The following is a 27,599-nucleotide window of genomic DNA, read 5'->3' on the forward strand; positions in this document are numbered from 1 at the left end:
ATTCTGAACAAGCATTGAAAGTGCTTTAAAACATTCCCCTCTGTAGCATTAATTAGTGTGGAAAAATGCACTTTTACAGATTACACAGATTAGAACAAAGGCACAGAAAACTTGGATATTTTCTATGGAGAGCAGATCTAATGTAAACACACAGCACATGTATCTAAGCTGTTGAATTTAGACCCCATTTACCCCAGTGTAGCACAACATCAGGCGTCACCTTGATTCCCACTTTTGTCATGCATTATTACACTTCGCACCTCAGGTGGGTACACAGGGGCTGAAAATCATCCAAGAAGCTCTTGCACCTTTTTGAGCTTCCAGATGCACACATTATTTTTTTTTTAAAGTGTGATTTTTTTGCACTTTTGTAGCACATTCTTGAACACACATAAACTTGCTTGTTGATACATTTGAGGTGCCATTAAAAATGAATGGCACTGCAAAAACAACACTTTTTTTCACTTGTGAGTGCCATCCAAGACCTCTGTAGCTGCAGTTATGGTGAAGTAATCTGTTTTCAAACATGACAACAAAGACTCAATTTTGAGGGTATTTATGTGTTATACTAGTGTGAATGCTAGCACTGAATACATCAGAGGTCAGGGATGGCTTGTTTTAAAGCAATTGTTTAGAATATGTAATTATTGTCTATAATCTGGGCACAGGTGCACTTTAGGTTTTCAGTTTAAAGCGCAACTCCAACCAAAAGAGGAATCTCTGCTTGTATGCCTCTTCCCCCTTGTGCACCTCCTCCCCCACTCCACATTTAACTCTTTTTTGGGGGGATACCTGGTTTTGACAGGTATCTGCTCCCACTTCTGGCTCAGTTCACCAACTGTAACTTCGTGAACTGAGGTGGAAGTTCAGCCCCCCTCCTTCCCCCCTGCAGACTTCTGGGACACTTCACAAAAAAACTGAGGAACTAATCTTAAAGGCGTGACTAAAGGCGCATACGCAGTAGGAGTAGCAAGACCCTCTCTTGCAATACTAGCGCTGGGAACCCGAGGGCTAGTGAAGAGGTAGACCGGGTGACAACGGCACTGGACCTCTGTTCAGGCAGGTGTCCTTATATTAAAGTACAGTATTTGTAGCTGCTGACCTTGAATTTCTTGAGGGAGAGCCTGGACCTCCTCTTTAAATATTCTTCTATTCCAATAAATCATATCATCATCAACAACAATCTATCAATATTGTCCAACATATATTGCAGATTTGACTAACTTAAAAGAGAAGTGTGGGTTATGAAAAAAACATTTATACTCAGCTAGGTGGATGCAGCATCGATCCTCCTAAACCTCTCCTTTCCCCCCAATTTTGTTTGTTTGTTTGGAACAAGGGGACATATTAGTTCCAGTCATGTGCATGGCTCTTAACACACTACAAACCCTATAGTCTATAGTCCCCAATCAGTGTTGGAAGCAAGCAATAGCTACATTCCTTCATATAGTGAGACAATGGAGAATAAATATGTAACAACCTTCTAACAAAGTCAATCATAGAAGCAAAAAAAGAAAACAGAAATTTGGAGATTTGGAGGAAGCTGAAAGCAACAAAAGGTACTTTGAGTTGAAGGATAAGTTCATCTTTTGGAGCATGCTACACGTTACTTCCATATTTGGGGTGTAACATGCTCCAATGCATGTCCTCCTTAACACCCCCTCTCAATCGGGGATTCTGTCCCTGCATCGTCCATCACATTTTGAAAACAGCATGACATCAATACAGGGACTTTGAGTGCATCCAGAAAGTATTCAGAGCGCTTAACTTTTGCCACATTTTGTTATGTTACAGCCTTATTCCAAAATGGATTAAATTAATTTTTTCCTCAGCATTCCACAAACAATACCCCAACGTGACAATGTGAAAGAAGTTTGTTCTGAAATCTTTGCAATTTATTAAAAATTAAAAAATGAAAAAAAAAAACACAGCCTTTGCTCAATACTTTGTTGAAGCACCTTTGGCACCAATTACAGCCTCAAGTTGTTTTGAGTATGATGCTACAAGCCTGGCACACCTATTTTTGGGCAATTTCTCCCATTCCTCTTTGCAGTATCTTTCAAGCTCCATCAGGTTGGATGGGGAGCATAGGTGCACAGCCATTTTCAGATCTCTCCAGAGATGTTCAATCGGGTTCAAGTCTGGGCTCTGGCTGGGCCACACCAGGACATTCAAAGAGTTGGCACGTGGCCACTCCTTTGTTATGTGGGCTGTGTGCTTAGGGTTTTTATCCTGTTGAAAGACGAACCATCGTCCCAGTCTAAGGTCCAGAGCGCTCTGAAACAGGTTTTCATCAAAGATGTCTCTGTACATTGCTGCATTCATCTTTCCTTCGATCCTGAGTAGTCTCCCAGTTCCTGCCGCTGAAAAACTTCCCCACAGCATGATGCTGCCACCACCATGCTTCACTGTAGGGATGGTATTGGCCAGGTGGTGAGCGGTTCCTAGTTTCTTTCAGACATGACGCTTGGCATTCAGGCCAAAGAGTTCAGTCTTTGTTTCAACAGACCAGAGAGTTTTGTTTCTCATGGTCTGAGAGTCCCTCAGGTGCCTTTTGGCAAACTCCAGGCGGGCTGTCATTTTTCTTTTACTGAGGAGTGGCTTCCGTCTGGCCATTCTACCATACAGGCCTGATTGGTGGAGTGCTGCAAAGATGGTTGTTCTTCTAGAAGGTTCTCTTCTCTCAATAGAGAAACGCTGCAGCTTTTTCAGAGTGATCATCGGGTGCTTGGTTACCTCCCTGGCTAAGGCCCTTCTCCCTCGATCGCTCATTTTGGCCAAGCAGCCCATTCTAGGAAGATTCCTGGTGGTTCCAAACGTCTTCCATTTACAGATGATGGAGGCCACTGTGCTCATTGGGACCTTCAATGCTGCAGATATTTTTCTGTACCCTTCCCCAGATCTTGATACAATCCTGTCTCGGAGGTCTACGGACAATTCCTTGGACTTCATGGCTTGGTTTGTGCTCCCACATGCACGGTTAACTGTGGGATTTTATATAGACAGGTTTATGTCTTTCCTAATCATGTCCAATCAACTGAATTTCCCATAGGTGGACTCCAATCAAGTTGTGGAAACATCTCAAGGATGATCAGAGGGAACAGGATGCACCAGAGCGCAATTATGAGTGTCATGGCAAAGGCTGTGAATACTTATGTACATGTGTATTTTTTTCATTTTATATTTTTAATAGATTGCAAAGATTTCAAAACAAACTTTTTTCACGTTGTCATTATGAGGTATTCTTTGTAGAATGTTGAGGAAAAAAATGAATTTAATCCATTTTAGAATAAGGCTGTAACATAACAAAATGTGGCAAAAGTTAAGCACTGTGGATGCACTGTAAAGCCTAAGATTTAAAGGTTAAAATATATGATTTTTCTTGAATGTTACACATTTTTATTCTTAGCATTACTCTGCTTTTTATAGATTGACCTCTGAAATTTCTGTTAATTAAGCTGGTTTCATCCAGAGAAACACATAAATCTGTCTTCAAACAGACAAACTCTCTTGAGACTCATAGGAGAACTTTGTTCACATTTACACATTCAGCTATTTACCATTCAGATTCCTTGTACTTGTACATATAACCCTTCTTCATTTTGTAAATTTGTGGTCAGCAAGGTAGGGGTCTTCAATGTCTAGGTGATTGCGTGCATGTGGTGAACGCTCAACATTATTCAGATGCCAGGACCAGCAAAATGCAAGGTGATGTCTAGTCTCTTTTGTATTTAGGTGAATCACAAGTCCATGTGCTTCCTGGTTTGTGTATTACTTTACACGGTTGCACAGAAGCAACTAGTCCATGGCACCGATGCCTCTTGTAATCTGTGCATATGAGCTCATTTATGAGATACATCATGGGGTGCAAAGCTCAAGACTAGGGAAGTGTTTGCAGAAACATGGTACTGGTGTACTTGCTAGAGGGAAGAATCTAGAGCAGTAAAAATGCAGGTTGGATTGTAGTGAGCGTCTTACTGGAAATTATGTCAATGCTCTGAACAGTTCTACGAAATATAAAATGAACTACAAATCTGCCTTAATTTTTTATGAACAGGACAAAGGACAGAAGGGTATCATGCTTACATTGGAGCTGTCCATGAATTCATTGGTTCATTCTTAAGGATAATAGACTAAACAGACAAAAGATTGTTAAATAATGATGTCTAAAACTTCCCTTTACTGATAAATCATACTGTTTCTTGAGTTAAAAAAAATGTAGTTCTTGAGTAAAAAAAAAAAAAAAGAAAATAATAAAATGAAATAAAATGAAAACTAAAGAGAATTTAAAGCATCTCTATAGTGACAGTGCCAATAAATTGTATCATATATGAGAACAGTGTGCAAAAATAGCCTCTGCATAAGCATTGCATGTATAAAGACAACACAAAAAAAACTATAATAATTTATCAACTTTTAATATTTTTGAATTCAAATATAAAAAAATAGTACTTCTTCTTTTAACCAGTCTTCTAGTTGGTCTTTTGTTTGTCAATGAACCACTATGAACCTTAAGCAACCCATAGATGACTTGATTTTCTTTCCTTCCACCACGGATGGAAGGAAAGATAATCGCTCAATTCCTCCATCAATTGGTGTTGATGGGGCAATGCCTCCCGCAGCACTATTGTGTTTTGCGGGTGGGGGGTGTCTTCCCAGCGGGCAGAACACAATGATCACTGCTAGCAATAATCGAATGTAAAGAAATTCAACAGACTGGCTGTACGCAAGTTGATCAATACATCGACTTGAGTACAGTCAGCCTGCCCATGCTTAACCGGCCACATTTTGATCTATGTATGGCCAGCTTTAGGCCCCTTTCACACAATAATCCTGATCGGGTCCGCCTATCAGTTTTTCAGGCGGACCTGATCAGACGGTCCATTTTCCCCTATGGACCTGTGGGTTTGAGAAGTGTTTTTCACGCTCCTCAAATGCCCTTTGCGCGTTTTTTTAAGCATTTGAAAGGTATTTTCCAAGAGTTAAAACAGCACCACAAAAGCCTATAATGAAATTTAATGGTATTAATGCTCCGCAACCGCCTCGCAAATGCCTGCCAGGCATTTGAGGGGCGTCACCATAGACTTGAATGGGAGGCTTGAACTCCTCCTGACTCAATATGAGGCATCAATTTTGCCACGACGCTAACACTTCAGTGTGAACAGCACTGTGTACTGCCATGTGTAGAATTGTCATAGGCGCTTGAGGAGCATTAAAAACGCTTCCCAAACGCCTAACGCCTGCTAACCAAGCTAGTGTGAAATTAGCCTAACTGTCAAGTATAGCCAGCTAGAGTAAGGATGGCCACCTTTAGAGAACAGGTAGACAGTTATCCATAGGCATCATCCATTATCAGCTGCAACTAATCACTTGTAAGGCTTTGCAACATCTGTGGGTCATAGGGAAAAGCTTAAGGGTCCTTTCACAGGGGCGTTCCGGAGCAGTTTACATCCGTTTTTCATCAGTTTACATCAGTCTTTTCATCCGTTTCGGGGTTTTTTTAAAGAAGAAAAATAGGGGTTTCTTCCGTTCAAAAAAACGGATGTTAACGGATATGGACATTAAAGGTTGAAAACGGATGATCATCCGTTTACATCCGTTAGTCCATAGAAATACATAGGTGTCCATTTTTCATCCGTAAATGGACAGATGAAAAACAGACATACCAAACGCCCATGTGAAATTTTAGCCCCTTCCTGCCCAGGCCAATTTTCACCATTCAGCACTATCTCACTTTGGATGACAATTGCCTGTTCATGCATTACTGTACCCATATGCATTATCATTTTTTTTTTAACAAAAATAGAGCTTTCTTCTGGTGGTATTTAATCACCACTGGGTTTTTTTATTGTTTGTGCTATAAATGAAAAAAGACCACAAATGTTGCAAAAATGTTTTTCTTCTTTTTTCTGTTATAAAATTTTGCAAATAAATAATCTTTCTACACACATTTAGACCAAAATGTATTCTGCTACATTTCTTTGGTGAAAATAACCCAAATCAGTCTTTATTATTTAGTTGGTAGGAAAGTTATAGAGTCCATAAACTATGGTATATATCTAAAAATCAATAAATCCTGATGTACTGATGGCCAATCTCATTTCTTGAGGCCCAAAAAACGCCAAGATAGTACAAATACCCCCAAAATTATCGCTTTTTGGAAAGTAGACAGTCTGGGGTATTTAATAAGAAACATGGCAAGTTTTTGCACGTTGTCATAATTTTGTGGTAAATGAAAAAAACATTTTCACTTTTTTTTTTTTTATATACGGTCACCAACACTGTATAGCGTCATCATATAACTGGTGCGGCAGTGATCAGGGACACTGATTGGCGATGGTATGTTTAAAAAATAAAAAATAATTAAAAAAAAAAAAATGAATTACGGTTTTAAAAAAAAGTTATGATTTTTTTTCTACTCCTGTGACCAGAGCAATACAGTGTTACCACAGCAACATTGTACTACTCTGGGCAAGTGATCAGGATTTCTTTTTTTTACAGATTATGATTGCATATACCATCGAATTTCATTGATACAAGCAAGCATTTTTACTGAATGAAACGGATTCATTCAGTAGTTTTTGTTTGATCAGCTGTGATTGGCCACAGCTGATCACATGCTACAGATGGGCTGAGATTGTCGCAGTCCATACATGTGACCACTGTGACCAATCACAGCTAGCAGCACAGTTGTAAGCAATCAATGGCATGAAAGGAAGTAATTTGTTGTTTACAACTGTCATGATTGGTCACAGCGATCACATGACACTGGCAGTGGGCCGATGTAGTGAACTGTCATTGGCAGAGTCCAGGGGACACAGCGAAAGCGTGGCTCTCATATGACATTCTCCCAAGATAACAGGGATTCCAATCGGCCATCATCGTACAATAGGCCGGGTGGGAAGGCATTAAAATTTTACACAATCTTGAGGCACCTCTTTTTAAATTTGAAAAAACAAAACAAATAGTTTTATATAACACAGCAATATCCACCCACATAGGACACCCAACAATAGAGGTGATTTATTCTTACAAAACAAATACACCTTTGCACACTGGTACTGATTACTATTCCAGTGTTTCTCTTCTGCCACAACTTTTCTCCCTCATTCAGCTAAGGGCGAGTTCATATATATGCGGATTGGATGAGGTTTGAACCACATTCAATTAGCATGACATGTGAAATAACATTGGTTTCTACTGTGCCTGTTCACATATGCACTATATTGCCAAGGGACACCTGCCTTTACATGCACATGAACTTTAATGGCATCCCAATCTTAATCCATAGGATTCAATATTGAGTTGGCCCACCCTTTGCAGCTATAACAGCATCAACTCTTCTGGTAAGGCTGTCCACAAGGTTTAGGAGTGTATCTATAGGAATGTTTGACCATTCTTCCAGAAGCACATTTGTGAGGTCAGGCACATTTGTGAGGTCATTCCAAAGGTTTTCTATTGGGTTGAGTTCAGGACTCTGTGCAAACCAGTCAAGTTCCTCCACCCCAGACTCACTCATCCATGTGTTTATGGTCCTCTCTTTGTGCACTGGTGTGCAGTCATGTTGGAACATGAAGGGGCCACCCCCCAACCTGTTCCCACAATGTTGGGAGCATGAAATTGTCCAAAATGTCTTGATATGCTTACACCTTACGCCAAGCCCAATCCCTGAAAAACAACTCCACACCATAATCCCCCCTCCACCAAACCTTACACTTGGCACACTGCAGTCAGGCAAGTGTCGTTCTCCTGGTAACTGCCAAACCCAGACACATCGATTGCCAGACAGAGAAGCATGATTCGTCACTCCAAGGAACACATCTCCACTGCTCTAGAGTCCAGTGGTGGCGTGTTTTACACCACTGCATCCGACGCTTTACATTGCACTTGGTGATGTAGGGCTTGAATGCAGCTGCTCAGCCATGGGAACACATTCCATGAATCTCTCTACGCATTTCAGTTGTGCTAATCTGAAGGCCACGAGCTTGGAGGTCTTTAGCTATTCATTCTGCAGACAGTTGGCGACTTCTACACACCGTGCTTCAGCATGCGCTGACCCCGCTCTGTCATTTTATGTGGCCTACCACTTTGTGGCTGAGTTGTTGTTGTTCCCAGTTGCTTCCACTTTGTTATAATACCACTAACAGTTGACTGTGGAATATTTAGTAGCCAGGAAATTTCACAGATGGAGTTATTGCACAAGTGGCAACTTAACAATGCACCATGCTTGAATTCACTAAGCTCCTGAGAGCGACCCATTCTTTCATAAATGTTTGCAGAAGCAGTCTGCATGACTAGGTGCTTGATTTTACACACACATGTGGTCATGGAGGCCATGGACTGGAACACCTGAATCCAATGATTTGGAGGGGTGTCCCAATACATTTGACAATATAGTGTATGAGATGCACCAGCAGTGTGGATTCAGTGTGAATTCAAAGAGTCTTGTCTGATTTTTGAGCAGTGTTGTCCAGTTCAGGTGCAGATTACAGTCTCATTAACTTCTATGGGAACCATTTATAAACCGCACATGTCATCAGTTGTGAACAGGATTTCAGTACAGTTTGCTCAGTCACAGAATTCACAGCTGTATCAAAAATCCTGTCCTGAAACTGATGTAAACTGGTCCTGAACCACTGAACAGCTACTTTGTCAATTCACTATAATTCGGATCTTCAATGCACAAAGTGCATGTGTGAATCCACAATAATAAGGTTAGTGAGGGAGATGAATACTGATGGACAGGGACAGAGGAGGGGCAAACAAGGATGCTCTGCAGGTGCCCAAAGCCCTCCTTATCAACAGATGACATCACTGGTTGTTAGGATGCTGGCAGCTAGAAGGTTGTAATGGTGCACAATGAAAACCTTTGGCTTTGTGTAACTCAAAGGCAGGCTTGATCCAACCACTGGCTTGTGTACACCCCTGAATACACCTGAATGCACCCCAGTATGCCTGGGCACACGGGTTGAAAAAGGCTTGTATAAGGTACAGTTGTACTTTAAGGAAAATGTTGTGATATGTAGAGCACATTAGTAGCCATTTAACCTAATTTCATATGTTTTCCATTTGAAAATTTACACCAAAACTGTGCTACACTAAAAGGACTGTTACCGCTGCAAAATATTACAACAATGGCAAGAATGGGATAGTGTAAAAATGTAAGGCCAACTCACCAAATGGGTGTGGTCTCAGCAGCACAATCAAAGCACAGTAACAAGTTGGGAAACCAAATTACAAACTATAGCCTCGTACACATGATAAGAATATCGGACGAACGATCGGCCATTTTTCTTTTGCATGCTAGTCTCCATATTGAAAATCAAGAGGTTACTAAAGTTGCGAAAATTCTTGAACGACAGAATAAAAAATTGGAAATTATGTCATGTATTATATTTTCGGACAAAAACTGTACTGATTAAACAAAAATCATACAATCTGGTATCATGTGAGAAACATTTTCGTGCTTGTTCCTTCTAATAATTTTGGACAAAAGCTGCGTACTAACAATCAGATTATCATACGATCACTTTGAAAGCGGTATTTTGCGGCTTTAGGCTTATGGCCCCAAAGCTTTGTATGATCATCACTTGCATCTATAGCCGCCTGCGGTGATCGAACGGAAAAAAAACATGACAGGCTGGCTGTACTTAAGTTGATTGACATAAAGGGGCCCTATGTGAAAGGCGCCATACAGACATGCACAATCATTGCAATCCTTAAGAACAATACCAACACGTGCGCGAAAAGACTGAGTTTTGACATTAACAGGAGAAAAACCTCGCCATCATGTTATCTCTGACCAAACAGCAGTAAATAAGACTGGCTGCTCTAGCAAGTTGCTTTTATAGTTTTAGAATAGCTCATAATAATAGACAGTAGTAGACGGCTTGAACACCAGAACAAATGTGTCCCTGGAGTATCTTATAACAGAACTAAACTCTCTCAATCAACATTTACTATTTTTTAGTCCTTATGCTGCTAGCATTAGTAAATGAATAGGAATCCATTTAGCACAGAATGGTGTTATATATCCTGTCTGTCTTCGTGGACATTTTGTTTTCTTTCTTTTCTCAGATAAACGCATCCTCCTGTCTGCATGCCTGAGCTAAGGGCAGATAGATTCCAGGAAGTAAATGCTACATGAATCATCTGTCCCTACTCAAGATGGCCACTAGAGATGAATAGAAATGCTTGGCAGGGGGTAGCGGTTTTTTAAGTGATTTCTCAACAACATAATGCATGGAGACATGAATGGATGGGTGAGTAAGTTTGTTTTGAATACTAAAATGAATGAAATAGGGTTTTCAGTTTGTGGTGCTCACATACAGTTAAGTTCCATCCTAAGGTAAAAAGTAGTCATTTTGGCTATTTCGCATTGTTTTCAAACAACAAATTGGAATCTGCAATGATACCTGTTCACTCAGGAGCAACACTCCACAACTCTTCACGTTGCTCAGAATAAACCTAAAACCCATTGGCAAAGTCTATAATTTTGGATGTATCTACAAGGGTAACTGAGAATGCAATTGTTCTTAGGCCCATGAAGTCAAGGGACCCACAACATAATTGCTGCCACAACCTGTGTATTCACATGACATTGTATACAGAATACATTATTAGTAATATTCATGTTTCAGCAATGTATCTGCTGCTTTATCTTTAAGTAGCTGCATAAGGATTTCAAATGTAACATTTGACTCAAGTTCTACTAAAATGTCATACTTCAAGGTATAACCCTGTGGTTCTTAGCTATATCTCTAACATCTATAACACAATACAATTCCTCTAGATCAGAAGTCTCCAAACTTTCTAAACAAAGGACCAGTTTATTGTTCTTCAGACTATAGGAGTGCCGGACTGTAACCAGTGGGAGTAAAAAATGCCTGGGGCTCTGTGGTCAGTAAAAGTGATAAAATTACATAGTGCTTGTGGTCAGGAATAATGCCCCATTATTGGTAGTAGTGGGAAGATTAGTGCCCCATCATTAGTATTAGTGGGGGGGAATAGTGCCCCATCATTGGTATCAGTGGGAGGAATAGTGCCACAACATTGGTATCAGTGGAAGGAATAGTACCCCATCATTGGTGTCAGGGAAAGAAATAGTGCCCCATCTTTAATGTCAGTGGAAGAAATCGTGCCCCATCATTAGTGCCAATAGACGAAATCATGCCCCATCATTGGTGTCAGTGGAAGGAATAGTGCCCCATATTTGGTGTCAGTGGAAGGAATAGTGCCCCATATTTGGTGACAGTGGAAGGAATAGTGCCCTAATGTTGATGTCAGCAGAAGTACCGTAATAATGCCCCATCATTTATGAAAGTGCAAAGAATAGTGCCCCATCTTTGGTGTCATTGGAAGGAAAAGGGCCTGACTGTTGGTGCCAGCGAGAGGAAATATGCCCCATCATTGGTGTCAATGGAAAGAATGTTAGTATCAGTAGAAGAAAATGATGCTTTGTATCAATGACAGGAACAGTGCTCCAAAGCAGGAAAAATGCCGCATGTAGCTTGTGGGCCAAAGTTTGGAGACCACTGCTCCAGATGAATATGGTGGGTTTATTAGTACATACATGTTTGGATTTGATAAAGACACAAAGACTAATGCAGTAAAAATACCAAGAGAATCTAATATATTCATATGTATAATATGAGACAAGAAAATGCAAATAAAAATGTGTCTTTTGGCTCTGATCATTCAGTATGTTTAAGTATTTTGAATGAGCATAATCATACAGAGAGTGAAATGAAGCCAGTTGTACAATTTGTTCATTGTGGCAGTCTGCCCACTGTATTCTAGGATAACAAAATAAATAATGAAATTGGATTACTAGAGCTATAATGAATCTGAATGTTAATGCTAGAGATGGAGCTACAAGGACAATGGTAGTTCTGCTGCTCTACTAGGAGGAGTGTTTTTACAAAGTAGTGAATGTGACATTCACCAAACAGTCACGGAATGGTGTATCTTCCTAGTGTACTTTTTAACTTATAGTGATTGTTTCCCTTGCATTAATTGTCTAGAGAATGTCACATTAACTGCTTCTTACAGTAATGATAGAGTGAAATTACAATGGGGGGTGGGGAGTCTGCCAAACCACATGACCATCTGATTGGCTGTCACAGTGGTCACATGATCAGGAGCCAGTCCCGCCAGATCCTGACCATTCCTAGAGACTGGGAGCTGTCCGTCACAGATCAGTCAGTAAGCTGGAAGCATACTCTCAGCATAGAAACCTCTGCTGCCCATGGATGCATATGTGCAGGGTGTGGACATTAAAGCCCAACCTCTTAGCTATTAAAGCTGCAAGTTTCACAAATAGCATGCAGTACCAATCACACATATTTCAAACATCGGAACTATGTGCCACTTATGTAGTTTAAATCGGGGCTTGACAAATCCCAGGCGCCCAGATCGCCACTCACCGCTGGCACCAGGCACGAGCAACTCCCATTGCCCAACACCTCAGACATGCAGCTCTGGGCGCTGGGCAGCCAATCCAGCGCCAACATCCAATAGCAAAAAAAAAAAAAACAACAACCTCCAGCTCTGCTCTACTTGCAGCAGAGCCAACGTTTCTCTCTTCCTCCCCACACACCAGCACCCCCTTGCACCCTCTGCGCCCTCCCTCAGCAGACCTGCCACTGTGCGGAAGGCTCCCCTACACTCCTCTCTCCCTTGGAAACAGCCAGTCCGTGCACACCGTGGATCCTGTGAAGGCAAACATGGCCCTTTGCATGGCTGTACACTTAAATTGGAGTTCCACCCAAAAGGGGAAGTTCCACTTTAAAGACTGGTCCCCGGCTCCCCATTAAGGACTGGCACCTTTGGGGAGCGGGCACCTGAAATTGACAGGTACCCACTCCCACTTCTGATGAGATCGCCTAGGCGACTGGAAGCGGAAGTTGTACTCCCACCCTCCCTCCCTGTAGTCTTTTGGGACACATGACAGGTCCCAGAAGACTAAGGGGCCATTCAGGAAGTGCAGCGCTACTCGCGCATGCACAGTGGGCACCTGGCTGTGAAGCCGCAAGTTGTCACAGCCGTGTGCCCACACTGAAGATGCCAGCACCTGGAACACAGGACGGCCAGTGAAACGGGCTGCGGGGAGGACACCGTGGGATCGTGGGACAGGTGAGTGGCTGTTTTTTAAAAGTCAGCAGCTACAGTTTTTATAGCTGCTGAATTAATTTTTTTACAGTGTGAGTGGAACTCCACTGTAAAGCCGCAGTAAACGCACTAAAAAAAAAAATGGATCTCCTGCAGTGGTATGCCATAATGCTACTTGCACATTATGCCAGGCTTACCTGTGAAGCGGAGCCCTCCAGGGATGAGCTATCACAGGTCCCATTAGTCCCGGGTACTTCCATTTTTGTCCAGTCTTCCTTCCACGTTACGTCTTTTTGGTTACTTGAATTGCCAGGCCACAATGTCACACCCACACATGGGCACCATGGCACACAGTGAGTGTCATAACTGTGGTCTGAGCTGTGCATGTACAGCTCAGGTCACATTGCTGCTGACAGGCAGGGGGAGGCATTTATGACAGAATAGACCACTAGAGTCCACTGTTATATAAACCATGCATGTCAGCGGAGTTCAATACTGCTTTAATTACACACATGTGAACAAGGCCTTAGGCAGGCCATACATGATGCGCTTTTCTTTCCTGCAACCTATGGTTGCAGGAAAGAAAAGCGCTCAATTCCCCCATCAACATAGTGAGTGTTGATGGGGGCATCCCTCCCACAGTGCTATTGTGTTCTCGGAGGGAGAGCACAGTGATTATGGCTAGCGGCTATAATAGTCACTAGCAATAATCACATGTAAAAATACAACATGCTGGATATACCCACGAAGTACAACAATCCACTTGGGTACAATCAGCCTGCCCACAGATGGTTCGATTCTTGGCCCATCCCTACTGAAAATCATCTATGGCCAGCTTTAGGTGGCTAATTTTCAGCTTTTTTAAAGTGTAATCCGTTTCAAAGTGTTTGATGCTCTCTGACACAAATGATTTTCTTCAGTGCTCATGATGTCCTTTTTACTGCTGTATAACTGGAATCTTTAACGGTTATCACGCATGTGATTTACTACAGTTATTTCTTGATAACAGCTCTTCCTGAAACAAATGCCTGTAGATTAGGGAGCACTGTTATGTATTTGTTTAATAGCAGTCCGGTAGAGAAATACTGTATAACCAAAAGCCCTACTGCAGTCAGAAATGATTGTCAAATTAACCCCACTAAGCATTAGAAAATCAAGCAAATGTTCTGAAAACGAAACTTTTCAAACCAAATTCTACTAGCGCATGGCCAGTTTTAGCCAAAGAAAGTTCCTAACGGTACTGAATTTGGGATTCAGTTACAATATATTTGTTGTCTACTATAAATGCAGCTTGAAAATGTATGGCCAAATCTGTTAGTGATACAGTAACTTCTATAAAGTAGCTGTAGAAACAGCAAGACAGTCAGACATCAACCACTTGCCTACCGGGCATTTACCTTCCTTCGTGCCCAATTTTCTGCTTTCAGTGCTGTCGCACTTTGAATGACAGTTGCGCGATCATGCATAACTGTACCCATATGAAAGTTTTTGCATTTTTTCAAACAAATAGAGCTTTCTTTTGGTGGTATTTAATAGCCACTGGGTGTTTATTTGTTGCACTACAATATAAACAAAAAATTATCAGCAGTAGTTTCCTCATGTTAAATAAATACTTCAAGGTGCTAAATACGTGACACTTCAAGTGATAATGTGCAAACCTGGTCCCAAATGTGAACCTATATACAGTGCAAATGAACACACACACAATCCCAAATTGAACACACACACAATCCCTACACAGTATTGTAGATTCACATCAGCAGTTTTCCCACATGCTATGGGTGTATTGCAGGGCAATGAGTGTAGTAAGATGGCATCTACCGGAAGTGCGTCACCGTGCTCTACGCGTTACGTCACGATCGTCACGTGACTTCCTCAGGATGTCCTTCAATACTGTGAGTGTCCATTTGGTGGCTTTATTTGGCATTTATCTAATAAATAGAGTTACACTACGGAGGTCTCTTCTGCTTACTTTTCTATGGCCCTGGTATAATGGTATGTACCTACGAGTTACATTGCGGTGACCACCATTTGAAGGGAGAGCCAAAGCTGAGGTTAAGTGGAGCCATTGGAGCCAGGTTCATGTGATGCCGCATGGTGTGGAGTTGTTTGCTGCATAAAGCATTGAGGCCCTTAGGGGTTGCGGTAAGGAGGTGAGGAGGCAATCTGGCCATTTATGGATATTGATCCACCTGAGTGTCGCACAAGCACGGAAAGTTTTTGGAATGAAAACTGAAGCACAAATATCTGCAATTTTGCACAGAATTTTTGCACATATTTATTTTTGCACATTTTGGACTTTATTATTGTTAGTCATTGATTCTTTGTTATATATTGGTTGATATTATCAGCACCAGTCACTTTTAGCCAATTAAGTTGATTGATATTCATCATATCACTTTATTTGTCCCCATTTGGGATTGTGGGGGATCTTTTGCACTTTATATAGGTCCAAATTTTGGGAACAGTTTTTTTTGCACATTATCACAGGATGTATTTATTTACTTTTTATGTATTTATTAGCCTTTAGTGGGAGTTACAGCACCAGTCACGTTCAGTGATTTCATTGTATCACTCTTCTTATCCCAATTTGGGATTATGTGTGTGTGTTCATTTGCACTGTATATAGGTTCACATTTGGGACCAGGTTTGCACATTATCACTTGAAGTGTCACGTATTTAGCACCTTGAAGTATTTATTTATCATTTATTTATTGTTATTTATTTATAGTGCTTCACCATCATCATTTAACAATAATTTGCACCTTTGGTATAAGTAAAGGTGATAGCTGCTTGTGTATCTACATATATCTGTTGAGCGCAGGAGGAATTTATCCATAGTTTCCTCATGTGACAGCGCGAGGAGAGTGCTGTCGATAACCGTCAACTGATCTGCTGTGTCATTGGACACAGCTGATAATGTGGTAAAAGGCCGCTGTGATTGGTCTTTTACCTCATCACGTGATCAGCTGTGTCCATAGCACACAGAGATCATGGAGATCGCTGGGGGTGCATGGGAGGGTACATTCTGGGAGGATGTCATATGGTGCCCTCCCAGAACTGGATAACCACATTGTAGCCGTCATTCAGGTATAGCGTGGTTAGCAAGTGGTTAAAGTAGATCTAAACCCCAAGACCCCATTCACAACTGAGTGTTTTGTAGCTCGAAGCTCCAAAACGCTTGAGGAGAAAAAAATCAATTATACTCAATGGAGATGGTTCACATCTCCACTCCAAGACGCCTGAAGCTCAAACAAGTTCTGGAGCTTTTTTTGTAGCTCAAATTGGGCAGGTTTCTATTCTGTTCAGAAGTGAATAGAAGCGCGTGACGGGCGTGTTTTTCCATGCTTTGGTGCATTTTGACACGTGTTTTGCACGATTTTCAGCTCAAATGAAAAAAATATTTAAAAAACAAATTGTAATAATATATGAATAAATAAATGTAAAATAAATACACAAATAAAAACTCATGATAAATAAATAATAAATAATCACTAACCCCAACCTAAGAAAAAATATTAAATAAATTATTATTAATAATAATAATAATAATAATAATAATAATAAACACCCAAACCTGAACAAAAAATACAATACATTATTATTATTATTATAATATTACTTGTTTTAAGTGTTAGGGAGTTAAGGTTAGGGGTTAATTATTACTTTTATTATTACATAGCATTTATAAATTATTACTTTTATTTTTTTGTGTATTTATTTTACATTTATTCATCATCATTATTATTAACCCTACCAAAAAAATAATAAATAAATAAATATTAAGAAGATGAATAAAGTATTAACCTCAACCCAAACCCAACCCTAACAAAAAAACAAAATAATAATAAATGAATATTAATTAAAAAAAAGAAATAAAAGCTGTCGGAAAGGCTGTAAAAGCAGAAAAACCTAGCAGCAAATGATGATATTTCTCTCTAATGGCTAATAAAAAAATGTCAAAGCTCAAAAACGGCTAAAAAAACGTTGTATGAAAACACATAAAAAAAATCCGTTTACAAGCGTTTGCGGCATTTTGCGTTTGAAACGCTGATAAAATCGACTGCTGAACGCAAGTTTTCTGCGTTCAAAAAAACGACTGTAAACTCAAATGCCTGTAAACAATTGTAAGCAAAGATGTGTACATGGACACATAGGAAAACATTAGGGAGAGTTCAGGGGCTGCTGGAAAAAAAACGCTGAACAGCTCCTGAACGTGAGTTTATCAGCTGCAGTGTACATGAGCCCTAAAAGCCTGAGTATTCATAACTTACAAGGGCAACTATGTGTAATCTAAGCACAATGATCTGAGGTGCTGATGATGATGATGATATTGAGTGGTCAGAGGAGAGAACAGTTTTCAACCAAAAATTCCCAGAGAGAGCTTGTGGCGCCGCTCCAAGCCGGAAAGCAGAGAAAGGTTACCCTGCCGGTATACAGAAGGAGGGAGCCGGTGTCATGAAATGCTTCCAGTGGCTCCAATGTGACAGGTGAACGAATGCCGCTCTAACCAGTCCAGTGAGTTACCGTAAGTGAATAAGATGTCCTCAACTGCTACTCTGGCCACACCCTCTGATGCGTTTTGCCCTGGCCACTGGCTGCTTGGTGACCAAGCCCTGGAGGTTAGGTGTGAAATGCGTCAGCGGGCATAGCCAGAGTAAAGGCTGAGGCTATCTTATACACTTGACTATCTGAGCTGGTTAGAGCATCATTCGTTCACCTGCCACAAATTCCCAGAGTTACAATGCCTATTGAAACGTGAAGCTGATCTCGATCCTTACCTTCAGTCTTGCACAGCTGTACAGGTTCCCCTCCTGCACTGAAATAGCTTACACTGATTTCCCTGCACATTGTGAGCTTCTCACAAATTGCATTACAAGCTGCTGCAAGTGAGATGGAGCCTGCTTCATGTCCTGGCTGAAGGATGTTCAGCATCTTCTATGCCCTTTTTCTCCCCAGCCTGACTGACCCTGGTCCTCACCCCTTTCATTCTTTGGATTTCAGTTCTTTCAGTCCCTGTTCACACCTGGGAGTTCTGTATCTGGAAGCTACAAAATGCTGAATATTAAAAATGCCATTGTTTTAAATGGCTCCTGTTCACACCTGAGCGCTCAAACGCCTGTTGCTGGAGACACTGCAGCAGCTTCTTTTCAAGCAGACTTGGGTGTTATTGGTCCCTATAGACGCCAATGGGAATGCCTGAAAAAAATGCATGTTATCTGTGTTTCTCAGGCACTCCCATAATAAAAGTCTACGGGGCCAAAAATACCCAATCTTACATAGTTAGTCTGGCTGAAATAAGACAAAAATCCATCCAGTTCAACCATTAAAGAAAAAACAAGTTATAATCCTATACCCACAGCTGATCCAGAGGAAGGCAAAAAAACCCAACAAACCATGATCCACTTTGCTCCTGCAGGGGAAAAAATTCCTTCCTGATCCCCCAAGAGGCAATCGGATATTCCCTGGATCAACTTTACCTATAAATGTTAGTATCCAGTTATATTCTGTGTATCCAAGAAAGAATCCAGGTCTTTTTTTAAAGCAACCCACTGAGCTGGCCAGAACCAACTCTTGAGGGAGTCTATTCCACATTTTCACAGCTCTCACTGTGAAGAAACCTTTCCGTGTTTGGAGATTAAATTTCTTTTCCTCCAGACATAAAGAGTGCCCCCTTGTCCTCTGTGATGACCTCAGGGTGAATAACTCTACACAGAGTTCACTATATGAACTACTGATGTATTTATACATGTTGATCATATCCCCCCTTAATATCCTCTTCTCAAGAGAGAATAAATTCAGTTCCTCTAATCTTTCCTCATAGCTGAGCTCCTCCATGCCTCTTATCAGTTTGGTTGCCCTTCTCTGTACTTTCTCCAGTTCCCCAATGTTCTTTTTGTGAATTGGTGGCCAAAACTGAACTGCATATTCCAGATGAGGTCTTACTAATGATTTGTACAGGAGTAATATGATATATCTCCCTCTGGAGTCTATACCGCTTTTAATACAAGAGAGGATTCTGCTCACTTTAGAAACCGCAGCTTGGCATTGCATGCCATTATTAAGCTTGTGATCTACCAGAACTCTCGGATCCTTCTCCACCATTGATTCCCCCAGTTGTGCTCCACCTAGTATGTATGATGCATGCATATTCTTAGCCCCCAAGTGCATAACCCTACGTTTATCAACATTAACCCTCATTTTCCACATAATTGCCCAATTAAACATAGTTGTCTTGCTCCAAAGAAGCTCTTGTACAGCATATCTCTCCTAAAACAGGCAAAAAAGCCTTTAAAACACCTGAATAAGCTAAACTCGAATGTGAATGTAGTGTCAACACCACATGTGGACATAACCTAGGTCAGTCTACATGCACATGCAACCTAGGAACCACTTAAGGCTCCTTTCACACTGACAGTCCGATCCTGAAAAAGTGAAAGGCAGACTAGAACGGACCATCAATAGGTCTCTATGGAGCCGGAATCTAATCTGATCTGATCCTGTCCACTAAAAAGAGACGGATGGGGATCTGTTCCCATCCTTCCGGCGGATCAGATCGGATGACACTTGGATGGAAACAGAGAGGCTGTCCGTTTACATCCGACCTCCCCAGAGAAAATAGCGGACTGTGCCTGTATCCACTCTGCAAAGCGGAGCGGACATGGACCTGTCATCCACCGGCTCAGCGGGGATCAGCAGAGAGATCCTCCACTGAGCAGGCGGATCCGCTTGATGGAGTCCGACCTGTCTGAAAGGGGCCTAAGGCTACATTTGCAAGGGCAATTAGCGCCAGTGCAAATGAAAGCAGCAGGAATTGCTGATTCATGTAGCTGTTTCAGCCACCTGTGAGCGATTAGCTGTGGCCAGCAAGCCCTGTACACTTCAATGACAGGTTGGACAGCTATCTGCCCACCTCGTGATTTCCTTTGGATCCAGAAGCGATCACCACAGGTAACCACTGGCTGCCACAGATAGCTGCAGCTGCCTACGACCTGTCATTGATGTGTACAGGGCTCGGCATGGCTGAAAGAGCTGCAAGAATTAACAGAATCTGTCACTCGCACCAGCGCTAATTGCCTGTGCAAATGCAGCCTTCGGCTCCTTTTACATGGGTGATCTGATTATGTCCGCCTGTCAGTTTTTCAGGCACACCTGAGTGGATGGTCCATGTATCCCTATGGACCAGTGGTGTAAATGGACTTGTGTCCATTTACACCTGCTTACCCACAGTCCGATCCAGCCCAAGTTAAAAAAAAAAAAAAAAAAAACACGGAAGGGGATCTGTCCACTGCAGTCTAGGTGGTTCAGATCAGAGGGCAGCAGATTCCGTTTACACCCGACTACCCACAGAGCAGGCGCTGTCTGTGTCTGTTCTGTATAAACTGAGCGGACACAGACCTGTCACCTGCCCGCTCTGCTCTGATCAGCAGGGGATCTGGGAGCGGATCCTCTGCTGATCTGAACAGAGTTTGCCCCATGTAAAAGGGACCTTAGACCTGCAGGTACTGCACTGCCATCTTCTCACGTGATATCACCAGGAGGCCAGCTGTATCTCCTGGGTTCTTTGAGTCCTCCCCACTCCACCCACAGGCATGGTTTACACAGTGTGGGTTGCTTGTGGGTAAGTGAATTGCATCTGTTCCCCACCCGCAGCCGAAACACTCTGCTCTTATGAGACACACAGGGCTGCCATTCATTCTCAAAAAGACCATGCAGTTTCCCTGTGGATGTGTTTTTGAAAAGGACCTGTGCACCTTTTTCTTGCGTGAAATGCGGGCACAGCAGCTCATTCAAATGAATGGGCTGCTGTACCCTCACTAGTGTGAACCAGGCCTCAATGCAGTACTGCAGAGATTTACCAGTGCATGTGCAGTGCAACACAGATTGGCATGCGCAGCAAGAACGGTGTTGCCCAGAGTCTCCTAGGATTCCACCATATCTCAGGAGGCTATAGGCCGGAGGGGCCGAATCGCGCTGCTCTTACGAGACGCACAGGGATGCAATACTTCTCAAAAAGACCATGTGGTTTCCCTGCGGATGCGTGTTTGAAAAAGTGCATGTACCTTTTTCTTGCGTGAAATGCGGGCAGAGCAGCCCATTCAAGTGAATGAACTGCTGTGCCTGCACTACTGTGAACCAGGCCTCAATGCAATGCTGCAGAAATTTACCAGTGCATGTGCAGTGCAACACAGAATGGCATGCGCAGCAAGACTGGTGTTACCCAGAGCCCATTGGGATTGTGGCGGTATCTCAGCAAACTATAGGTAGGTGGGTGAACTTCGACTATGTGAGACAGTAGCAAAAACAGGTCCAGATCCTGCAGAAAACACACCTACCCTCTCCCCAAATTTTTAAAATGCCCACTTGTATAATGGGGGGGGGGTGGGTTAGGCCAAGTGATAGACAAGGACAAAGGTCTACTTTAAGGACACACAGCTTGTTTTTAGCACAGTGATCTAAAAGCCTCTCTGGCAGTGCTACAGTTAACCTGTCAATATGCACATTTTCTCCCAGCCCAGTCCAAGCTATCCTTTTCAGAGTGGGACAAAAGAATGTGCTCACACCTTTCACCATACAGGAATGCCATCAATACACATGTTCCAAGTGTCAAGAACACAGCTATCAGGATCTTAGCATCACATGGAAAATGCTTTATGTTTGTGTTTATTTCCAAACGCTGGAACACATAACAACCATAATAATACACAACAAATGCTGACAATTTGGAGCATGCTCCAAAACCAAGAGAGACGGAGAGACTGGGGCTCCTGCAGGGATGCTGCATGTAGGCATCACTGACACCAAACAAAAAGAGTCCAGTCCAGCCAATAGAAGTGGCAATCACAGTGACAGCTGCATTGTATCATACCATCACTGTTACTCTGTATGACACCCAACAAAGGGTTAAGTCTAGGGAGGCCCCTTAACCCCTTGTTGCCAAAGAGCTGACTCACAAATTAGGCTTTCATCAGAAATGACACAACAGCCTTGTTCTGTTCATAGCAATGCTACAAAAGGTAGAAGATCCCACACAGGCAGGCATAGGTGGATCACGTACTTTAGAAGCATGCCACTGATCCAAGAAGCTTGCATTTCATTTCTGGCCAGGGATGTAACTACTAGCTTCATTTTGTTTTTCCTTGCACTTGACAGCTGTCAGAGGTTCCATAGGGACATCCAGCACTGGCTGTATCATCTGATCTGCCTTGCTGTAGCTGTCAGTGTGCCCTCCAGAAATGAATATCCCCAATATGGTGACATTCTCCCCAAACAAAGCCTGATCCCCATGGAGCGATCCATGACAGAGGAGCCCCTCGTGTGTGCTGGCCACTTACCCATTTATGTAGGATCCGGATGGCAATGAAGGCAGAGTTAAAGTTCCACGTTGGGTGTAGGAGATGACTTGGAATCGGGGTCCCCCCAGGTGAGGGATCCCCCCCAGTATCCTACAGATGAGTCCTATGTGATGGAGTGCAGCCTCCTCATAGGTGACAAGCAGGCATCGTGTCTCTCATGTGCTGTGTGCAGACGATCAGCCTCGGGGAGCCATGCAGCCTGGTACAGGGGGGATGAGAGCAGCTCTAGCCCGGCTTATTGGCAGCACTTGATGTGCACGAGCATTTGCTGCTGATGTGTTTAAGAAAGTGAGTGTGGTGATGATGAGGAGGAGGATGATGATGAGGAGGTGGAGGATGATCGCTGCATTTCCCCTTCCTCTCCTCCGCCTCCCCCTTGCAGCTGCTCATGCAGTGTTTGTGATGCTCAGTGTGACTGTCGGGCTCTCTCTGCCAGGCTGCTCCGGAGACTCAGTGCCTGCTGTCTGCAAAGCCTCGCGAGAGCCGCCCCGCCCCCTCCTCCTACTAGTCACTGTGCCAGGACTGAGGCTTCAAGTGGATGTCCCCTCTAATAATACACTTCTCTTATTGGATCCCTTTTGGTCTGTTAAAGTGGAATTCCACTCAAAACCATAACTAAGCTTAAAGTGCTTGTAAATTCTCTAGCTTTTTACCTTCATGTATTCTATGTATGAAGGTAAAAAACCTTCTGTGTGCAGCACCCCCCACCCGCCCCCCAATACTCATCTAAGCCCCCTCTCAATCCAGCAACTGGAGTCTCGACTATCCTAGGACTCTATCCTCTCATTGGCTGTCAATCACAGCCAGTGAGCCAATGAGAAGAGAGAGTGGGCGGGGCCAAGCCAGTGCTCCGTGTGGAAATAGACACACGGAGCAGCGGGTGCCCCCATAGCAAACTGCTTGCTGTGGGGGCACCTGACAGAAGGGAAGGTCCAGCGGGGGACCCGAGAATAGGAGGATCCAATGCTGCTCTGTGCAAAACCACTGCAGGTAAGTATAAAAAAAAAAAAAATAATAAGCCTTTAGAATTACTTTAAAGTGGTTGTAAAGGCTGAAGGCTTTTTACTTTCACATGGAAGTAAAAAACCTTCTGTGTGCTGCTCCCCTTAATTCTCACCTGAGCCCCCTCTTGATCCAGCAATATGTACGGGAGCCTCATGTGTCCCGGATCTCTATCCTCATTGGTTGAGACACAGCAGCAGGAGCCATTGACTCCCACTGCTGCCAATCACAGCCAGCAAGCCAATGAGAGAACTGGGGCAGGGCCATGTCACAGCTCTATGTGTCATATGCCCCTTTTACACGGGGAAGACTCTGTCAAGCAGATCCGCCTGCACAGAACGGACACAGGCACGCTGCTCTCTATTGGGCGGTCAGATGTAAACAGATCGCCTGTCTGATTACATTCAACTGTTATCCGATCTGATCTGCTAAACAGATGGTGAATGTACCCCCATCCGATTATGGCAAACTGCATCAGATGCAGGCGGTTGTGAACAGACACATGTCCATTTTTATCCACCTCCCCATAGAGAACATTGGGTGATCCGATCAGGTCCACCTGAAAAACGGACAGGCAGACCTGATCAGTTCACTTGTGTGTAAGAAGTTTATGGATTCATAGAGTGGGGCCTGGGAGCGCACATGCAGGGGTGTATTTACCACAAGGCAAACAAGGCATTTGCCTAGGGCGGCATTTTTCAGGGGGGCAGCACCGCTCTGTAGAAGAAGGGACAGAAGAAGGGACACATGTGGCATGGGGACTAGGTGCTATCCGAGAGAGGCTGCGGGCTGCTTGACGGTGTATGCAGAGCCTGACTCTCATTCCAGGGGATGTCTGGAGCTATGAAGGTGAATGTCTTTATCTTTCGGGGGGGGGGGGGCCTGGTGTATGGAGGGCTTTCTCGGGTGGGGGTGGAGGGGAGTGCCTAGTGCACCACAAAATCTAAATACACCACTGCGCACATGCACCAGTGCCCCTATAGCAAGAAGCTTGCTATTGGGGGCACTGGTCAAGGGGAAGAAGCCAGGACCTGAAAACAGGATCGGGACTGCTCTGTGCAAAACTGATGGGCAGAGCAGGTAAATATGACATGTTTGTTATATTTTTTAAAAAAAACTGAACCTTTAAATTGGAAGTAAACCCACTTTTGTATTGTTTACCTGTAGGTAAACTTATAACAAAGCTTACTTGTAGGTAAAAAGAATATCTCCTAATCGTGCACCGTGTAGGAGATATTCGCTCTTTTTGACAGCTGGTACATGCAGGTATGCCAATCCTTCAGAGCAATGTGCCGTGACCCGAGACTGCTGTGCATGTGTGGGAGTGATGTCATCATGGCTCCGCCAGTCAGACGGCCGGAGCTTGCAAACCCGAAAAGGAAGACCGGGGAAGATGGAAGCCTTTGCAGCGAGGACAGCGCACCACTGGAGGGCTTAGTTTTAAGGTAGGTCCTTCATAATGTGCTAGTATGTGAAAGAATGGGTCGCTCTCAGGAGTTCAGTAAATTCAAGTGTGCTGCTGAGATAGGTTACCACTAGAGATGAGCGAATTATTCAAAAATTCGATTCGGCTGATTCGCCGAATTCGCGGAATAAATTCGATTCGAGGCGAATATATTCGCTGCGAATTTAACTTATAAAAAGGGTGTTTCTAGGCTTCAGAGAGCCTTTATATTAGTGCAGAACACTGTACCTTTAATTTAAATGCCCTTGGAGTCTGCTGGGGAAGAGAACTAATACTGTCAGTCAGTATGACATGCAGATGAGTGCCGTCGATCTTAGAATCACCGCACACTTCACTCATTTGGGCAGTCACGGGGCCAAAACCAGAGTGTGGAGCCACAGTGTGGCGGTGGAGGCAGCAGCAATGGGAGGCCATACAGCACCCTATGACAAAATGGAACCCACCAGCAGTGTGAGGAGACCTGAAAGTGGCACATGGCAGAGTGTGGCGATGGAGACAGCAGCAATGGGAGGCCGTACAGGGACCCATGACACACTCTGGACCTGGCAGCAGCATGAGGAGGCGGTACAGGGGCCCATGACAGATTACGGGCCTGGCAGCAGCAGTGGGCGGGCGGTGGATGCAGCAGTATTCGGAAGCCAAACACAGGCCTCGGTTAAAAAGCGGAAGCCGTCAGCAGCGTGAGCAGACGACAGAGGCACATGGCGCAGGGTGGCGGTGGAGGCAGCAGTATTCGGAAGCCAAACACAGGCCTAGGTTAAAAAGCGGAAGCCGTCAGCAGCGTGAGCAGACGACAGAGGCACATGGCGCAGGGTGGCGGTGGAGGCAGCAGTATTCGGAAGACATACACAGGCCTAGGTTAAAAAGCGGAAGCCGTCAGCAGCGTGAGCAGATGACAGAGACACATGGCGCAGGGTGGCGGTGGAGGCAGCAGTATTCGGAAGCCATACACAGGCCTAGGTTAAAAAGCGGAAGCCGTCAGCAGCGTGAGCAGACGACAGAGACACATGGCGCAGGGTGGCGGTGGATGCAGCAGTATTCGGAAGCCAAACACAGGCCTCGGTTAAAAAGCGGAAGCCGTCAGCAGCGTGAGCAGACGACAGAGGCACATGGCGCAGGGTGGCGGTGGAGGCAGCAGCAATGGAAGGCCATACAGCACCCTATCACAAAATGGAACCCACCAACAGTGTAAGGAGACCTGAAAGTGGCACATGGCGCAGGGTGGCGGTGGAGGCAGCAGTATTCGTAAGACATACACAGGACTAGGTTAAAAAGCGGAAGCCGCCAGCAGCGTGAGCAGACGACAGAGGCACATGGCGCAGGGTGGCGGTGGATGCAGCAGTATTCGGAAGCCAAACACAGGCCTCGGTTAAAAAGCGGAAGCCGTCAGCAGCGTGAGCAGACGACAGGCACATGGCGCAGGGTGGCGGTGGAGGCAGCAGCAATGGGAGGCCATACAGCACCCTATGACAAAATGGAACCCACCAGCAGTGTGAGGAGACCTGAAAGTGGCACATGGCAGAGTGTGGCGATGGAGACAGCAGCAATGGGAGGCCGTACAGGGACCCATGACACACTCTGGACCTGGCAGCAGCATGAGGAGGCGGTACAGGGGCCCATGACAGATTACGGGCCTGGCAGCAGCATGAGGAGTCGGTACGGGGGCCAATGGCAGATTACGGGCCTGGCAGCAGCATGAGGAGGCGGTACAGGGGCCCATGGCAGAGTGGCGGAGCGTAAGCAGCTAAAATTGAAGGCCATACAGAGGCCTATGTTAAAAAGTCCCCCCAGCAGCAGCGTGGGGAGACGACTAATAGTCGTCTCCCCACGCTGCTGCTGGGGGGACTTTTTAACATAGGCCTCTGTATGGCCTTCAATTGAAGCTGCTTCTGCTCCGCCACTCTGCCATTGGACTCTTGATAGTCGTCTCCCCACGCTGCTGCTGGGGGGACTTTTTAACATAGGCCTCTGTATGGCCTTCAATTGAAGCTGCTTCTGCTCCGCCACTCTGCCATTGGACTCTTGATAGTCGTCGACTATCAAGAGTCCAATGGCAGAGTGGCGGAGCAGAAGCAGCTTCAATTGAAGGCCATACACAGGCCTAGGTTTAAAAGTCCCTCACAGTTAATTCCAATAACGAACTCTACTCCTCCGTGCAATCTACTTACGAGACCCTGGGCAGGTCTGGGTCCAATTTGTGGTAGAGACTGGTTTTGTTCAGCCACGCTTGAGCGAGTAATAACAGGTCTGTGCTGCCCTTTGGTGTCTGGCTTAATGCGCACAACACTGAACGTCCCAGCGTTTGTCAACGATTTGCCGTTAAGTGATGCAAACCCGCTGAACCACGTTCATGAGGAGCCGGTACAGGGGGCCATGAATCAGTATGGACCTGGCAGCAGCGTGAGCAGACGACAGAGACACATGGCGCAGGGTGGCGGTGTAGGCAGCATTATTCTGAAGCCATACACAGGCCTAGGTTAAAAAGCGGAAGCCATCAGCAGCGTGAGCAGACGACAGAGGCACATGGCGCAGGGTGGCGGTGGAGGCAGCAGCAATGGAAGGCCATACAGCACCCTATCACAAAATGGAACCCACCAACAGTGTAAGGAGACCTGAAAGTGGCACATGGCAGAGTCTGGCGATGAAGTCAGCAGCAATGGGAGGCC

The 27,599-nt window shown here is 44.1% G+C and overlaps 1 protein-coding gene across 4 annotated transcripts in view; it reads right to left on the reverse strand.

Annotated features, from left to right (window-relative positions):
* Positions 1-22,931, reverse strand: part of SH3KBP1 (SH3 domain containing kinase binding protein 1) — a 544,697-nt gene extending 521,766 nt beyond the window's left edge. For all 4 annotated transcript variants that reach the window (XM_089683906.1, XM_089683908.1, XM_089683904.1 and 1 more), the window contains exon 1: positions 22,446-22,931. In XM_089683906.1, coding sequence (XP_089540032.1) covers positions 22,446-22,449 — 4 coding nt within the window. In that variant the 5' untranslated portion in view covers positions 22,450-22,931. The remainder of the gene's footprint in view (positions 1-22,445) is intronic.
* Positions 22,932-27,599: the final 4,668 nt, after the last annotated feature.

This window comes from Staurois parvus, unplaced genomic scaffold (assembly GCF_062004578.1).
Source record: "Staurois parvus isolate SC_StPar_1 unplaced genomic scaffold, SC_StPar_1.0 ptg000327l, whole genome shotgun sequence".
Classification (NCBI taxonomy): domain Eukaryota; kingdom Metazoa; phylum Chordata; class Amphibia; order Anura; family Ranidae; genus Staurois; species Staurois parvus.